Source organism: Ptiloglossa arizonensis, chromosome 5 (genome assembly GCF_051014685.1).
Source record: "Ptiloglossa arizonensis isolate GNS036 chromosome 5, iyPtiAriz1_principal, whole genome shotgun sequence".
In the NCBI taxonomy this organism is placed as follows: Eukaryota; Metazoa; Arthropoda; class Insecta; order Hymenoptera; family Colletidae; genus Ptiloglossa; species Ptiloglossa arizonensis.
In genome coordinates, this window is record NC_135052.1 from 18,935,478 (window position 1) to 18,948,430 (window position 12,953).

General features: G+C 37.4%; 1 protein-coding gene across 7 annotated transcripts in view; it reads left to right on the forward strand.

The window, feature by feature from the left end:
* The window catches only part of Dysc (whirlin protein dyschronic), a 226,673-nt gene that overhangs the window by 81,286 nt on the left and 132,434 nt on the right, over positions 1 to 12,953 (forward strand). For all 7 annotated transcript variants that reach the window (XR_012992002.1, XR_012992004.1, XR_012992003.1 and 4 more), the window contains one exon: positions 10,671 to 10,801. Coding sequence is in view for 2 of the 7 variants with exons in the window: in XM_076311025.1 (XP_076167140.1) it covers positions 10,671 to 10,801 (131 nt within the window). In the remaining 5 variants the exon portion in view is untranslated. The remainder of the gene's footprint in view (positions 1 to 10,670; positions 10,802 to 12,953) is intronic.

Genomic DNA, 12,953 nt, shown 5'->3' on the forward strand with positions numbered 1-12,953 from the left:
AAAATCGAGTCGAAAGTGCGAAATAAAATTTTCTCCTACGCGGCTTCGTTTTCGAGGAAATTCGATTTGAAGATTTTCGGGGCACGTGACTGAGACTTGGTTAACGTGTTTGTTTTTATTACTCGTTATTTATATTTTAGAGTTTGTAGACATTGACGGTGAAAGTAGGTAATAATGTACTGTTAATGTTTACAAGCATCGATTTCAGTAGCAATGGTAAGTAATGGACGAACGAGTTAACCAAACTCGATCGCGCGCGTGCCCCAAGAATCTTCAAATTGGATTTTCTTGCAAACGAAGTCTCGTATGAAAAAATATTATTCCACACTTTCGGTTTATTTTTACGTAAAGAATCTCTCTCTGTTTATTGTAAACACAAATTTTGTCCAATTTTGTATTTTTTTTTCTCCACTTGCGTTCTTCTATTATTAAAGATAAATAATAAATGGTGTACAACGCCCCGAAAAGTTTCTGCATACATTCACGAAATAGAGAAACATTGAATCAAGGGTCTCGTAGTAAATGGTACAACCGAGATGGTTTTCCTTATGCAAAAATGAGTCAAAGTATAATTTTTGTCGCGCGTGCTATTGTTCCACTATTTTCTTACAATTATCCGTACACGCTTCTCGTGTAAATACGATACAGACGTAGAGGGACCCGTGAAGTCGAACTAATCCAGCGCGCGCGCACCCCAAGCACTTTCAAAATCGATTTTCTCGAAAACGAAGCCTCCCACAGAGGACTCTCGTTCCACATTTTTGATTAATTTTTTCACCTAGAATTACCTCCGTTTGGATTTTACCACTTATTACAAGACACTCCACGTGTCAATTCGAGTCTTGTCGCAATCTTTGTATCATTTTTATCCGTATCTTACGAACGTGATTTTCCATTCGATAAATAAATTTGAAAGTACACCATTGGTGCGATGTTCAGTCTCAATTGCAATAGATTTTATTTTCAGTGGTCTCGATAAATCAGAAATAAATCGAAGAATTCAAGGGCCGACGAAAGTAATCTTCGAAGACGTTAAGTGTATTTATTTGTGTCATTAAAATTATTGGTTCTCGGATCATTCGAATTTCGCGGTGGTTCCAATCTTCCTGTGGTTTTCGAATATCCACATATACACACGAACACATTGAGTAACGATCGATGTCGCATGAAAGTGTTATGCGCAGATCGGTCGGGCTTGGGACTAGAGGGCGACGAGGAGCACGAGAGAAAGGAAGTCAATGACGGAATAAGGGGAGGGGAGGGGGAGACAAGTTTTTCCTTTAGTAATAACTGTTGACATTTTTCCTTTGGTAATAACCGTTAACATTTTTTCCTCGGTAATAACAGTCGACATTTTTTCTTATCCGTGGTATTTCATACTCGTGAGAAATGAAATCTTTTATACTCTTTAAATCTTTCAACAATTCGGGTGCGTGGTGTGTAGAAAATAATGAAAGAAAATTAATTGTTTTTACTATTGTTTTCTTTTTTTTTTTATTTTCGGAACGAAGATATTGGCAAGAATGTAACGAAACTGAACGTTTTGTGTATTTATTTTTGTTTTTGGTCCATTTTGTATATTTAGCCCGTTCTGATAATATAATTATCGAACAAGCATGTATATAGTAATGATGGAGATGAAAGAATACGGTTGTAGTCCTTGATGTGTATTGTTTGAGGTCAATGGGAGTAGATATTGGAGATGAACTGTTCGATTTTAAGAAAGAGTGTGTGATTATAAAATACAAGGAGTGGGTTATTTTTCTTTGTAAGATAATAAATTTGGATGGATTATGCATGTAATATTGAGAATATTATTGTAATTGTAGAGTCGTGATTTTCTGTTGTAGTAAATTTTCGTAGGGTTCAAAATTGATGTCACATTTTATATTTTTGTGTCAATTTAAATTGAAATTATTATTAAGGGTTGAAACATGGAAATAACTGTTTCTCCAAATTAAAATTATTTTCCAGAGATCCTATGAAACTTTACTTTGTTTATGAAATAAATTTGAAGCACAAAAAATTATTCTCTAAAAACGTAAGCTTCTCTAGAATCAAAGTGCAACAATATTCCACTGTCCCTAGTCTCCACTGACATGCACTAGAATCTTCATCTTTTTGTTTCTTCTATTTCTTCAACTGTAACAATAATTAACAAAATGCCCAAATTTGTATGTCCAAGCAAATACGCTATTTTTAACGTCTATCACACTCAACCCCTCCTCATGTTTGCTTCTGTATCAGTAATAATAATTGATTGCTAAAATTTCACTCGATGCAGTTCTTCCTCGTGTTTACTTCTACATCAACAATAATAATTGATTGCCAAAATTCTCACTCGATATAATTCCTCCTCCTGTTTACTTCTACATAGGTAATAACAATTGATTGTTAAAATTCTCACTCGATATAATTCCTCCTCGTATTTACTTCTACATAGGTAATAATAATTGATTGTTAAAATTCTCACTCGATATAATTCCTCCTCCTGTTTATTTCTACATAGGTAATAACAATTGATTGCCAAAATTCTCACTCGATATAATTCCTCCTCGTATTTACTTCTACATAGGTAATAATAATTGATTGCCAAAATTCTCACTCGATATAATTCCTCCTCCTGTTTATTTCTACATAGGTAATAACAATTGATTGCTAAAAATCTCACTCGATATAATTCCTCCTCGTGTTAACTTCTACACCAACAATCATAACTGATTGCTAAAATTCTCACTCGATGCAGTTCCTCTTCATATTCACTTCTACATCGATACTGATAATAATTATCGTTAAAATTTCAACGCTCGTCGAAATGAAACATTCGAATCGCCAGATCACGAACACAGACCGTTCCAGCGAGGCAAGGGAATTTTTCAATTCATTGCACAATCACATGGTCCCAAACTCTTTGTTCTCTTCAACGTGGTATCTCGGCTACCTAGTTACTTTGGTCTTTCAGTTCGCCTATCATCGCTTGAACGTTCCCATCAAGCCTGAATCCCCCGGCCTTTTAAATATTTTCCGGGGAATCGAGCTCGATTCAGTCGGGGGTTATCGGCATTCTTTCTTTCCTTTTTTTTTTTCTTTTTTCTTTTTATTTGTTCACAAAGTTCCACGGGGATAAATCGAGTCGCTGGAATTACATTCGACCGGACTGCTCGTTAAAAGTAGGAACAGGTGGCCGAGCCGACCTCGCGGGCCGATTCCCCTTCGGAGATCAGAATGCAGGTTCGATTGTCGTCCCGGTTTCGATACGTTCGATCTATTCCCGCGTCGAAACGAGTCGACGATTTCTCCAGACCCGCTCCGCGTGTTCTTGCTCGTTTTGGTATTACCAGAGTTCTTTTACGGGACGAATGCACGCGATAAGGACGAATTAGCCTCGAAACGTCGCCTAAATTCTCATCGATTACGTTGCTCGTGAACATCGCGACTCGCTCGATGTAGAAAGATCACGGACCGCTGGGAAATCGATCCGTAACTTTCTGTCGGCGAATTTTCGCGAAAATAATTAAAAAAAAAATATATTTTTAACGTCACGCGGTGTTAGTGTAAAATTTCCAAGTGTTTTCGTTAGTTTGACTCACTGTGAGTCGTCTGATCTAGAAAAGTATCTTTTCTGTAATGCGAGACAGAGGGATGGAAATATAAAAATATTGTTTCGATGTTATTTAAAATTGTGAAATGTTTACGGATAATGTGCGTTGTTTCATCTCATAGAGGACGAGTCGTATAATTAAGACAAGTATCTCTTATGTTTAGTCGAGGGTAGAAAGATGTCAGCTGGTGTAACAAGGTTCATTTTAACGTGACCTCGCTCTTCTCGCGAGTGCAACGATGCATCTAGGGATTACAACTGCATACTTTCTTCTCAAGGGACATTAATTTTTCTAAATACTCTGTCCTTTGGTACGAAAGTGATAATTGATTGGAAACTTCTTTTTCAATGGTTTCAAGTAATTTCGGTGACACGAAACTGATGGAAAATATATTTACAATGTCATAAAGTAATAAAAATAAATGTAAGAGTTGGATGGAAATATTCAGCAAAGTTTGCTTCTTATATTAATCTTGTGAATTTAATTTACAGATCGTTGGTCGATTTGAATAATTTATTTCGGTAAAATTTCTTTGCAATTGTTTAATTCTTGAATATTTTTACTTCAATAAATCGACGATTCGGTTAACGACTTATAAATTCATGAAAAATATATACTGCTAAAGGTTCAAGGAACACATTTATCATTTCGGTTATTATTATTTTCTTGGGCGTTTCTTGTCTCTGTTGGTAATTTATAAACGTTTCTGTTCTAAATTATGAAAAAAAAAACGTCCTCGATTCTAATATTTCTTCTCGCTGAAAAAATTACGACGTTTCCATGGGAATGTTAATACGATAAATTCTTTCTCTCGCTGCTCTGTTTTTCCAACGATTTACGATCAGAATCTCGCAATTATGGCAACCGAGAATTCCTCTAGGCTTAGCACGCCGGCATTTTGTTGCATGACAGTGTATGATGCATATGCGTATAGTTTATAAATTTATAGAAGAAAACGTACATACACACACACAGGCATTTCTGTATGTACACGTAATTTGTATTACACCCTAACGAGCAGGAAACAGGAACGCGAAATTTCAAAGTAAATATTCAACGAGGCCCATTTAAGGTAGCCAAAGTATCGAATTTGCCAAAACAAGGGATAACGTGACAAAATAACAATAATGTGGTTAACAAAAAGAAAAAGAAGACAAAAAAAACTCAACGAGAAACAGAAAAATTAAACAAAAACACAATTCTGAAAATTAATACTCCAATCTCTTCGAATTCTGAAAAATTGAAGAATAATTTTTCAATATTTCAGACTCTTCCAAATTCTCGAAATTTCAAGAAAGTAAATCGACTCGTTCCTCCTTGTATCAATTTAAAACGACAATAACATTAACGAAATAGTATCTTCAATATTTAAACGAAAAGATACTACGAACGTTTCATCGAACAATTTTCGAATTCTTTCCCATACTTGGTTACACAGTCTCCAGCCTCGAATTACCAAGAAGAATCAAAGACTCTCGATTTTAAAATTCAATCAAACTCGTATCGAAGAGTTTGGACTCGAGAGTAACAAAAATTGAAAGAAACCAGAGCTCAATCGATAATCGTGGGAACGATCGGTTTGATTATATTTCGATACGATCCCTAGTATCATTTGTTGAAAAATATACACGAATCGGAAAAATTGCACACTCGAGCGTAATAATAATAATTCGAATAACAACGCAGAATCGTATCCTTGGCGAGGTTTCTCAGCCGTTGATTATTCCCGAGCTCGAGATCGGTAGATTCGGTGGCGATCCTGGCTGAAATTGAAATAAAAAAAACTTGAAAACGAACGTTCGCTCGGAAAGTAAAAGCACCGTTCTTAAACGGGCTCGGGAACACGAGCGATTTTTTGATTAATCCCGTGGCGATGACACAAGTTCAGGGAAAGGGAACGCGACCCTCGCGTAACGAGCTCATTGTTCTCCTTATCTCTTTTATCAGCCGGATTAATCCTTGCTCCCGGCCGGGCCGTCGGCGTGGAAGGAGATCAATTACAGGACTCCCGGTGCGGAGCGAGCATCCTGTTCCTCGTTTGGACGTCCACCTTGTCCGAGCGTGACATTTTTTTGCGCCCGAGCAGCATATCGATCACATCCGGACCACCGCGTGTAAACGTACTTGTATTACATTTCGTGCCGGGGACAAATATCTGGGGGAATTAGGTATTCATGGTGCCCGTGCTTTGCAAGTATAATTTCTTACCCGGTCTACACTCCTCCCCACCACCTTCGTTTATATCTATAATATATTTTATTCCAGTTTATTCCGTTCATGGGTGGACGATCGCTAACATTCGAACGATTTAGAAATATCATTCGATTTCTCTCGAGTTGGAAAACGGAAGATGATAGTTTTTCTATTTTAGTTCCTTTCTCGAGGAGGTTGCTCGAGAAACGAAACAGAAGTGAAATACGAATGTTGAAGGGATAAGAGAATATCGTGTATTTAGGTGGTATATGAATTATCTTTTTTTAATAGGCAAGAAGTGGAAAGGAAATTTTTGGAATTTTTCGAGAGTTTTTACGGGGTAATATTTTAGATTTTTGTACGGTGGGAGTGTAAATATTAGTATTGGAGTATTTTGGAAGTATTTTGTGTATTAACTGTCTTTCTTGGAGTTCTCTTTGGGTGTACAAGGTGTAAGAAATGTGATTAAAAGTAGGTTAAATGTAAAGGGACGAGGATTAAGCGACAGTGTAAAATTGAAATGCAAAGGAGAGTGAAAATATAAAATACTTGGTTTTTTTGTTCTTGTATAGTAAGAAGTTCTCGTACGTTAAATTGAACATTTTCGTACACCGACGAGCAACGAGTCCGTTTGAATAAACGGGAGGTTAGTTTTTAGTTTGACTAGAAAATTTTATTTGCACATTCGAGACAATTTTTTGTGTATTTGCCATTGGAAATTCGTGGAGCGATTAAGATATCGGGGAATATGAATGTTAAACGGGGTTCTCGGTAGATTTTGTAGTAAATCAGACCGGTATGGAAATTTGTTCAATTTTACACAGGGTGTTGCCAGATATGTATCGCAAAAAACAGTCGCGAAGTTCGTATCACTTTTTGCGTTTAGCCAGATCTGATATTAGCGAAGAAGTAACATTTCTTTCGTGGGTTCTCGAGGTCACTTCAAGGTTGAAATCAACATTATTGGACCCGCGATACATATTTTACATCGAATCGAAAAATCATGGAAATTCATTTTTATTGTACACGTTCAGTCAGTGACACGAGCATTATTCTGCGATAAGTATCGCATAGACCAGTCGATAAACTCATTTCGCTTACTTTTTTCAATAAAATCTACCATTAGCTGAAGAAACAATATTTTTCGTGCTTCTTTCCATGATTATTTTCAGGTTAATTTTTACATATACGGTCCTCTGTATTGTTCACATTGCTGGATTTCTATTTCTAGTTAATAAAACCCAGTATGTTTTTATAATTTCAAATAAACGACCTCCAAATGGTCCTGGATCAAAGTAGACATCAATTACACTTAAAAATCAGGTAAATTTCAAAAATATGTTTCAAACGAGGAAAAAAGTAACACTAGTAAACTTTTAAATAATTTTTCTTCTTCCTCAACCTTAGATTCGTTCAAACTCATTGCACACAAGATCGTTAAATTTATATTAATCGTAATTTTTCTAATACTCGATCAAAAATGTGTTCCGTTACAAAATCGCACAATAACCTTGAAATAACCTTGAAAACGATATCATGAACCCAAATAACCTTGAACAAAGATAAAAAAATATTTTCCGCGCGTTAATTCCGAACGATCGACATTTTATTAACCATATTTCGTTGAACCTTGGTTTCGACTCACCCTGTACGATCACCGATGTTAATTAAATACGATTCACGGTCTCGCACCGTGTTGATAAATTCAGTAAAGTCGTCTTACGCGTTATTGTGTCGAAATAATAAGGTAACGTGATCCAGGCAAGTATAAAAAGTGATACGAACGCGAACCACGACACTTATTAAGTCTCAGCGGGTAATTTATAGCGCACGGCGTGAAACCAATCCTAATTAGAATTTTGCTCGACTGGTTCGTATTAACGAGAATCTCTCTCTCTCTTTTTGTTTTTTTTTCAACGCTTACACACGATGCTTTTTGGTATCGCGACGACAGTCCGTCGATCACTCGGCGATTTTCTATCGTTCTTCCAACGACGAAACGATTCGTATCGACGTGCTTCGCGGTGACTGTTTTCTTCCATGGAAGTGATTCGAATATTCTGGCAAACGGCTGGAAAATATAAATCGAATCACCGTGGATCGATCGCCGGTAATACGAGAGTAAATTCGGTATCTATTGGAAACGAGCCACTCGTTTATAGAGTCCACGACCGCCCCTTGTATTCGAGATTTATTTCGAACGGTCCCTGCGTAACGAGAGGGAGAGAAAAAGTTTCCAACGAAATTGAAGCATTTGTGCGGTGATCCCTCGATAAACGTTCGTTCCGAGCGAAACAAGTGTGTCCGCCATTGTTACTTGAGTCTCGAAGGGAACACGTGGGATAATCACACGAATCATCGAATATACATACATATACATATATATATATATATATATATATATATATATATATGTATGTATATATTATATTATATTATATTATATTATATTATATTGTATATGCAACTCGGACAAGGTGGACAGATTTCAACGTTCCACAGTGCGAATCCTGTCCCCATTCTCGATTAATTGTTCCTCACTGGAAATTAATTGGACGCAGCATTCACCTAATCGATGTTCACTTGCAGGTTGTTTCACGAACTCTCGGCCACGAAAGCACAGAAAGTATCGAACAGTAAAACATTTGCAACAGCCCCATGAACATCACATTCTCTTTTTCTGCGGAAATGTAACATCCCTGAGAACAGAGACAATCTTGCACACGAATCGGAGTAAAGTTTCTTTTTACGAAAATTATCGGTTTGTCGCGAAATTATCCTCGATTTTTATCACGTATTCGGAGAAACATTATAAAGAGAAATTCTTCTGATTAGTAAATACAGGGTACGGCGATGCTCGAAGTAATATCAAAGCTGAGGTGTGACTCTTCGTGGAAAAGTACGTTAAAAACGTGAAGTGTAAATTGTTCCAAAGAACTTGAGAATAATTTTCAAAATAATTCCAGCCCAAAGTTATTCCCCTTATTTAAAATCCAACCGTTATCAACTTACAACCGTTCCAATTTGTACCGCGAAACAAAATTTCCATTTGTACCATTATCGTCCAGTCAGCGACTATGACAGTACAATATCCAAATTCAATTTTCCATTTACGTTTACACGTGGAGTCACGCCCCCGAGCACAAATTTTGCCGCGCCCTGTATGCACCGATGTCCCTGATTCTCGTTCAACTTGACCGAGAATCGATCAGTTCCAGGAAGAAAAAAAGGAAGTCGCGTTCGAGCGCGTTAATTTCGATAATTTTTTTCCTTTTTTTGTCACCCATCCCCCTTCCTCGTTTCGCGATCGAGGAACGGAGTAGGTCACGCACGAGCTGGATGCAAATCGGGCGATTCTATCGGCAAGTTTCCGCAGAAAAGAAAATCTTTTGCATGGCTCGTCTCGCCCACGTGCGAGAGACACGAAACACGCACCGGCACAGGATCGTAATCTCTGTTCGAACAGTTCTCACGTTTATGCATCCGCATTTACTGTCCTACTCTATTTTTCTTTTCTATTATGTATATAAATAAATATATATATATACATATATGTATATATATTTATTTATTTTCTTTTTCATTTCTATTCCACGGTTTTCTCTAACCACCTTTCGTTTCGACACACGATGATTTCCACCCATGGCGCGCGAGTTCCATCAATGGCGACTAGACGGCGCCGATAAAAATGGGAGCTTTGCCTCGTCACGGCCCTTGCATTGTAATGGATCTATTCCCCGGCTGTGATTTATCGAGTCTCGGGACCGGATCATGGAACGGCTTGACTCCAGGATCGTGGATACTTCGAGACTTAAATGCTTACAGGCCTGGTAATCCTTTCTTTGTCTAAATCTGTTCCGAAGGATCTGTGTTGTTGATCGTGCTCCGAAGGCTAGAATATGGACCGTTTCGAAACCATTGAAAAGGAAAAGAAGCTAGAAGAGGATCGATAGCTTCGTAGATAAGAGGACGAATCGTACACGAATCGTTTTACGAATTTCGATGCACGATATCTTTCGAACGGATTCGTACAGATGGAAAAGAAGACTTGAAATTATTTCGATTCGATCAAAGACCTTCATACGGGTTATGATTCGAATTTAACGCGAGAAACGATCCATTCGGCCTGGAACGATACCAAGGGGACGTTTTGAAGAAATCTTGGGGAAAATTTCGTTTCGAAAATTCACAAAGAATGTGTTTTCATGAGTTACTCGATGCTTGTACTTGTTGGATTTATTTCACTTTAAACTAGAGTAGAGTCAATATTTGTAAACCTCTCCGCCATCTTATAACTTTCTTTTCAATATTTTTATATTCCTAAGATAGATAAATTCTTACTTTGAAAGATACCAACGAGCTCGATAAATTCGAAAAGAATCTTCTCGGGACGAAATCATTTCTCGAAACGATGTATCATTTCTTGGATACATATTTTCCCCTATGAAGTCGACAAGATGTCCTCTTCGACAGATCCAAACGGAGCAACACTGACTCGATTGTTCGAATACAATCGCTGTTTCCTACAGAAGAATGCATAACATTCCTGAAAACCTTGGAACAGCTGTCAACGTGCAAGCAATGCTTTTCGGTAATTTAAATGATAATTATGCAACTGGTGTGACATTTTCGGTTTTGATTCAATGATATCCTTTTCTCGACAACGATTGAAAAAAATTCGGACAAAATCGTGGCTCCCATTTTTGTCCAGGATCGAAACAATTAAAGAAATTCGAGAAGGGTTTTTTAAGGTCGTGGACGAGGAACGTATCCTCGTGACGACGCGCCCTGGGTGGAAGGTTTTAGTCAGCACTGGTCGCGGACCAGTCGCCAGGCAGCTTCCTGCCTGATGGAAAGTCTGTGAATTGTTCTCAGGGGTGGGTGTCTACATTTCGAGGGTGGAGGAGGGTTCGGTGGCCGAACGTGCTGGACTCAGGCCAGGAGACACCATCTTGGAGGTGAACGGCACACCCTTCCGTGCGGTGACCCACGAAGAGGCCCTCAAAGTGAGTTTCTACTTTCATCTTCCGAAGAACCGAGAAATTTTGCGCGCCATGAACCCCGGCTCGGTTAACGTCCATTTTGCAGCGGGTTCGTTATTTGCAGATTCAACATTCCTGAACTTCTCACGCAATCTTACGACTTTCTTTTCAATATTTTTTAGTCGTTTCACTGTTCTAGCGAAACTAAGATTTTATTCAATTAAGTTCAGTTCACTATTTTTTAATAGTCGTACGTTATAGTACGGCGAACCGACGACTCTAGTTCGACGTATTTTAGACGTGAGATAAATTTCTCCCGCAATCTTACGACTTCCTTTTCACTATTTTTTAGTCGTTTCACTGTTCTAACGAAACTAAGATTTTATTCAATTAAGTTCAATTCACTATTTTTTATCAATCGTACGTTATCGTATAACAAACCGAGGATTCACGTTCGACGTAATTTAGACTCAAGATAAACTTCTCTCTCAATCTTACGACTTTTTTTTCACTATTTCTTAGTCGTTTCACTGTTCTAACGAAACCAAGATTTTACTCAATTAAGTTCAATTCACTATTGTTTAATAGTCCTATGTTATCGTACAACGAACCGACGATTCTCGTTCAACGTATTTTAGACTCAAGATAAATTTCTCTCTCAATCTTTCGACTTTCTTCCCAATATTTTTTAGTCGTTTCACTGTTCTAACAAAACTAAGATTTTATTCAATTAAGTTCAGTTCACTATTTTTTTAATAGTCGTACGTTATCATACGATGAAACGACGACTCTAGTTCGACGTATTTTAGACTCAAGATAAACTTCTTCTGCAATCTTTCGACTTTTTTTTCACTATTTTTTAGCCGTTTCACTGTTCTAGCGAAACTAAGATTTTATTCAATTAAGTTCAATTCACTATTTTTTTAATAGTCGTACGTTATCATACGATGAAACGACGACTCTAATTCGACGTATTTTAGACTCAAGATAAACTTCTCTCTCAATCTTACAACTTCCTTTTCACTATTTCTTAGTCGTTTCACTGTTCTAGCGAAACTAAGATTCTATTCAATTAAATTCAGTTCACTATTTTTTAACAGTACGGCGAAACGACGATTCTACTTCGACGTATTTTAAACGCGAGATAAACTTCGATATTAACGTCATAGGACACACGGTGTTACGAACGTCTCGCGTGTCTGCCTAGTGGCACACGAAGATTGCATAATTCGTGTAGCCCCAGTGCTCGATCCGACACTGTTGTTTGTACGAGAACTGTAGCTGTAAATTTTTATTATCCCCTGGATGCGATCGTTTGGATCGTCTCCAAGTTTCCTAGGTATCGAGCGTTCGCGAATTATTCCAATTAACGTCCAGACGATTCTTAGCCACTTGAACGTGACACATACGATTTGGAGTCGCGGAGCATGGTTAGAGATGACGATACGATTATGAAATATGGTTGAAAGTTAACAGCTGACAGAGACCTATTCAAAGTCGCGGAGAATGATCAACGACGATTGTTCAATCCCGAGTCAAGGTAACCATACATTTCTAACAGAGTCGGTTGAGAGAAACTTCTAAACACTGAGGTATATGGTGATAATTCTTTGATTGTTGGAAGAGTTGATTTCAGATATTTACAAGTTATGAGAGAAGGTAGTTTCAACTCGTGAATTACTCAAAATTGTTTGCAAAGATTCCTAATTTTGAGACGAAAAAAAAGTTTAATTTTTAAAATTGGTTGGGAAGATCTCTGAATTTTGAGTCAATATAGTAATAACCCTTGGAAAATATTATTCGTAAGAGTTCTCTTCAGAAATTACTGACTCACGAGGCAAGCTAGTAATCACTCTTTGAAGAGTTAGAGTCCTCTTCAGGAATTACCAAGTCGTAGGATGACGATTGTTCAATCTCGAGTTAAGCTAGCTATACATTTCTAACAAAGTCGGTTGAGAGAAACTTCTAAACACTGAAGTATATAGTGATAATTCTTTGATTGTTAGAAGAGTTGATTTCTGATATTTACGAGTTATGAGAGAAGGTAGTTTCGACTCACGAATTGCTCAAAGTCGTTTGCAAAGATTCCTAATTTTTAGACGAAAAGAAAGTTTAGTAATTTCTGTGTTCTCGAATAAGATAACTAATGTCTCTAACTTTTAAAATTGATTGGAAG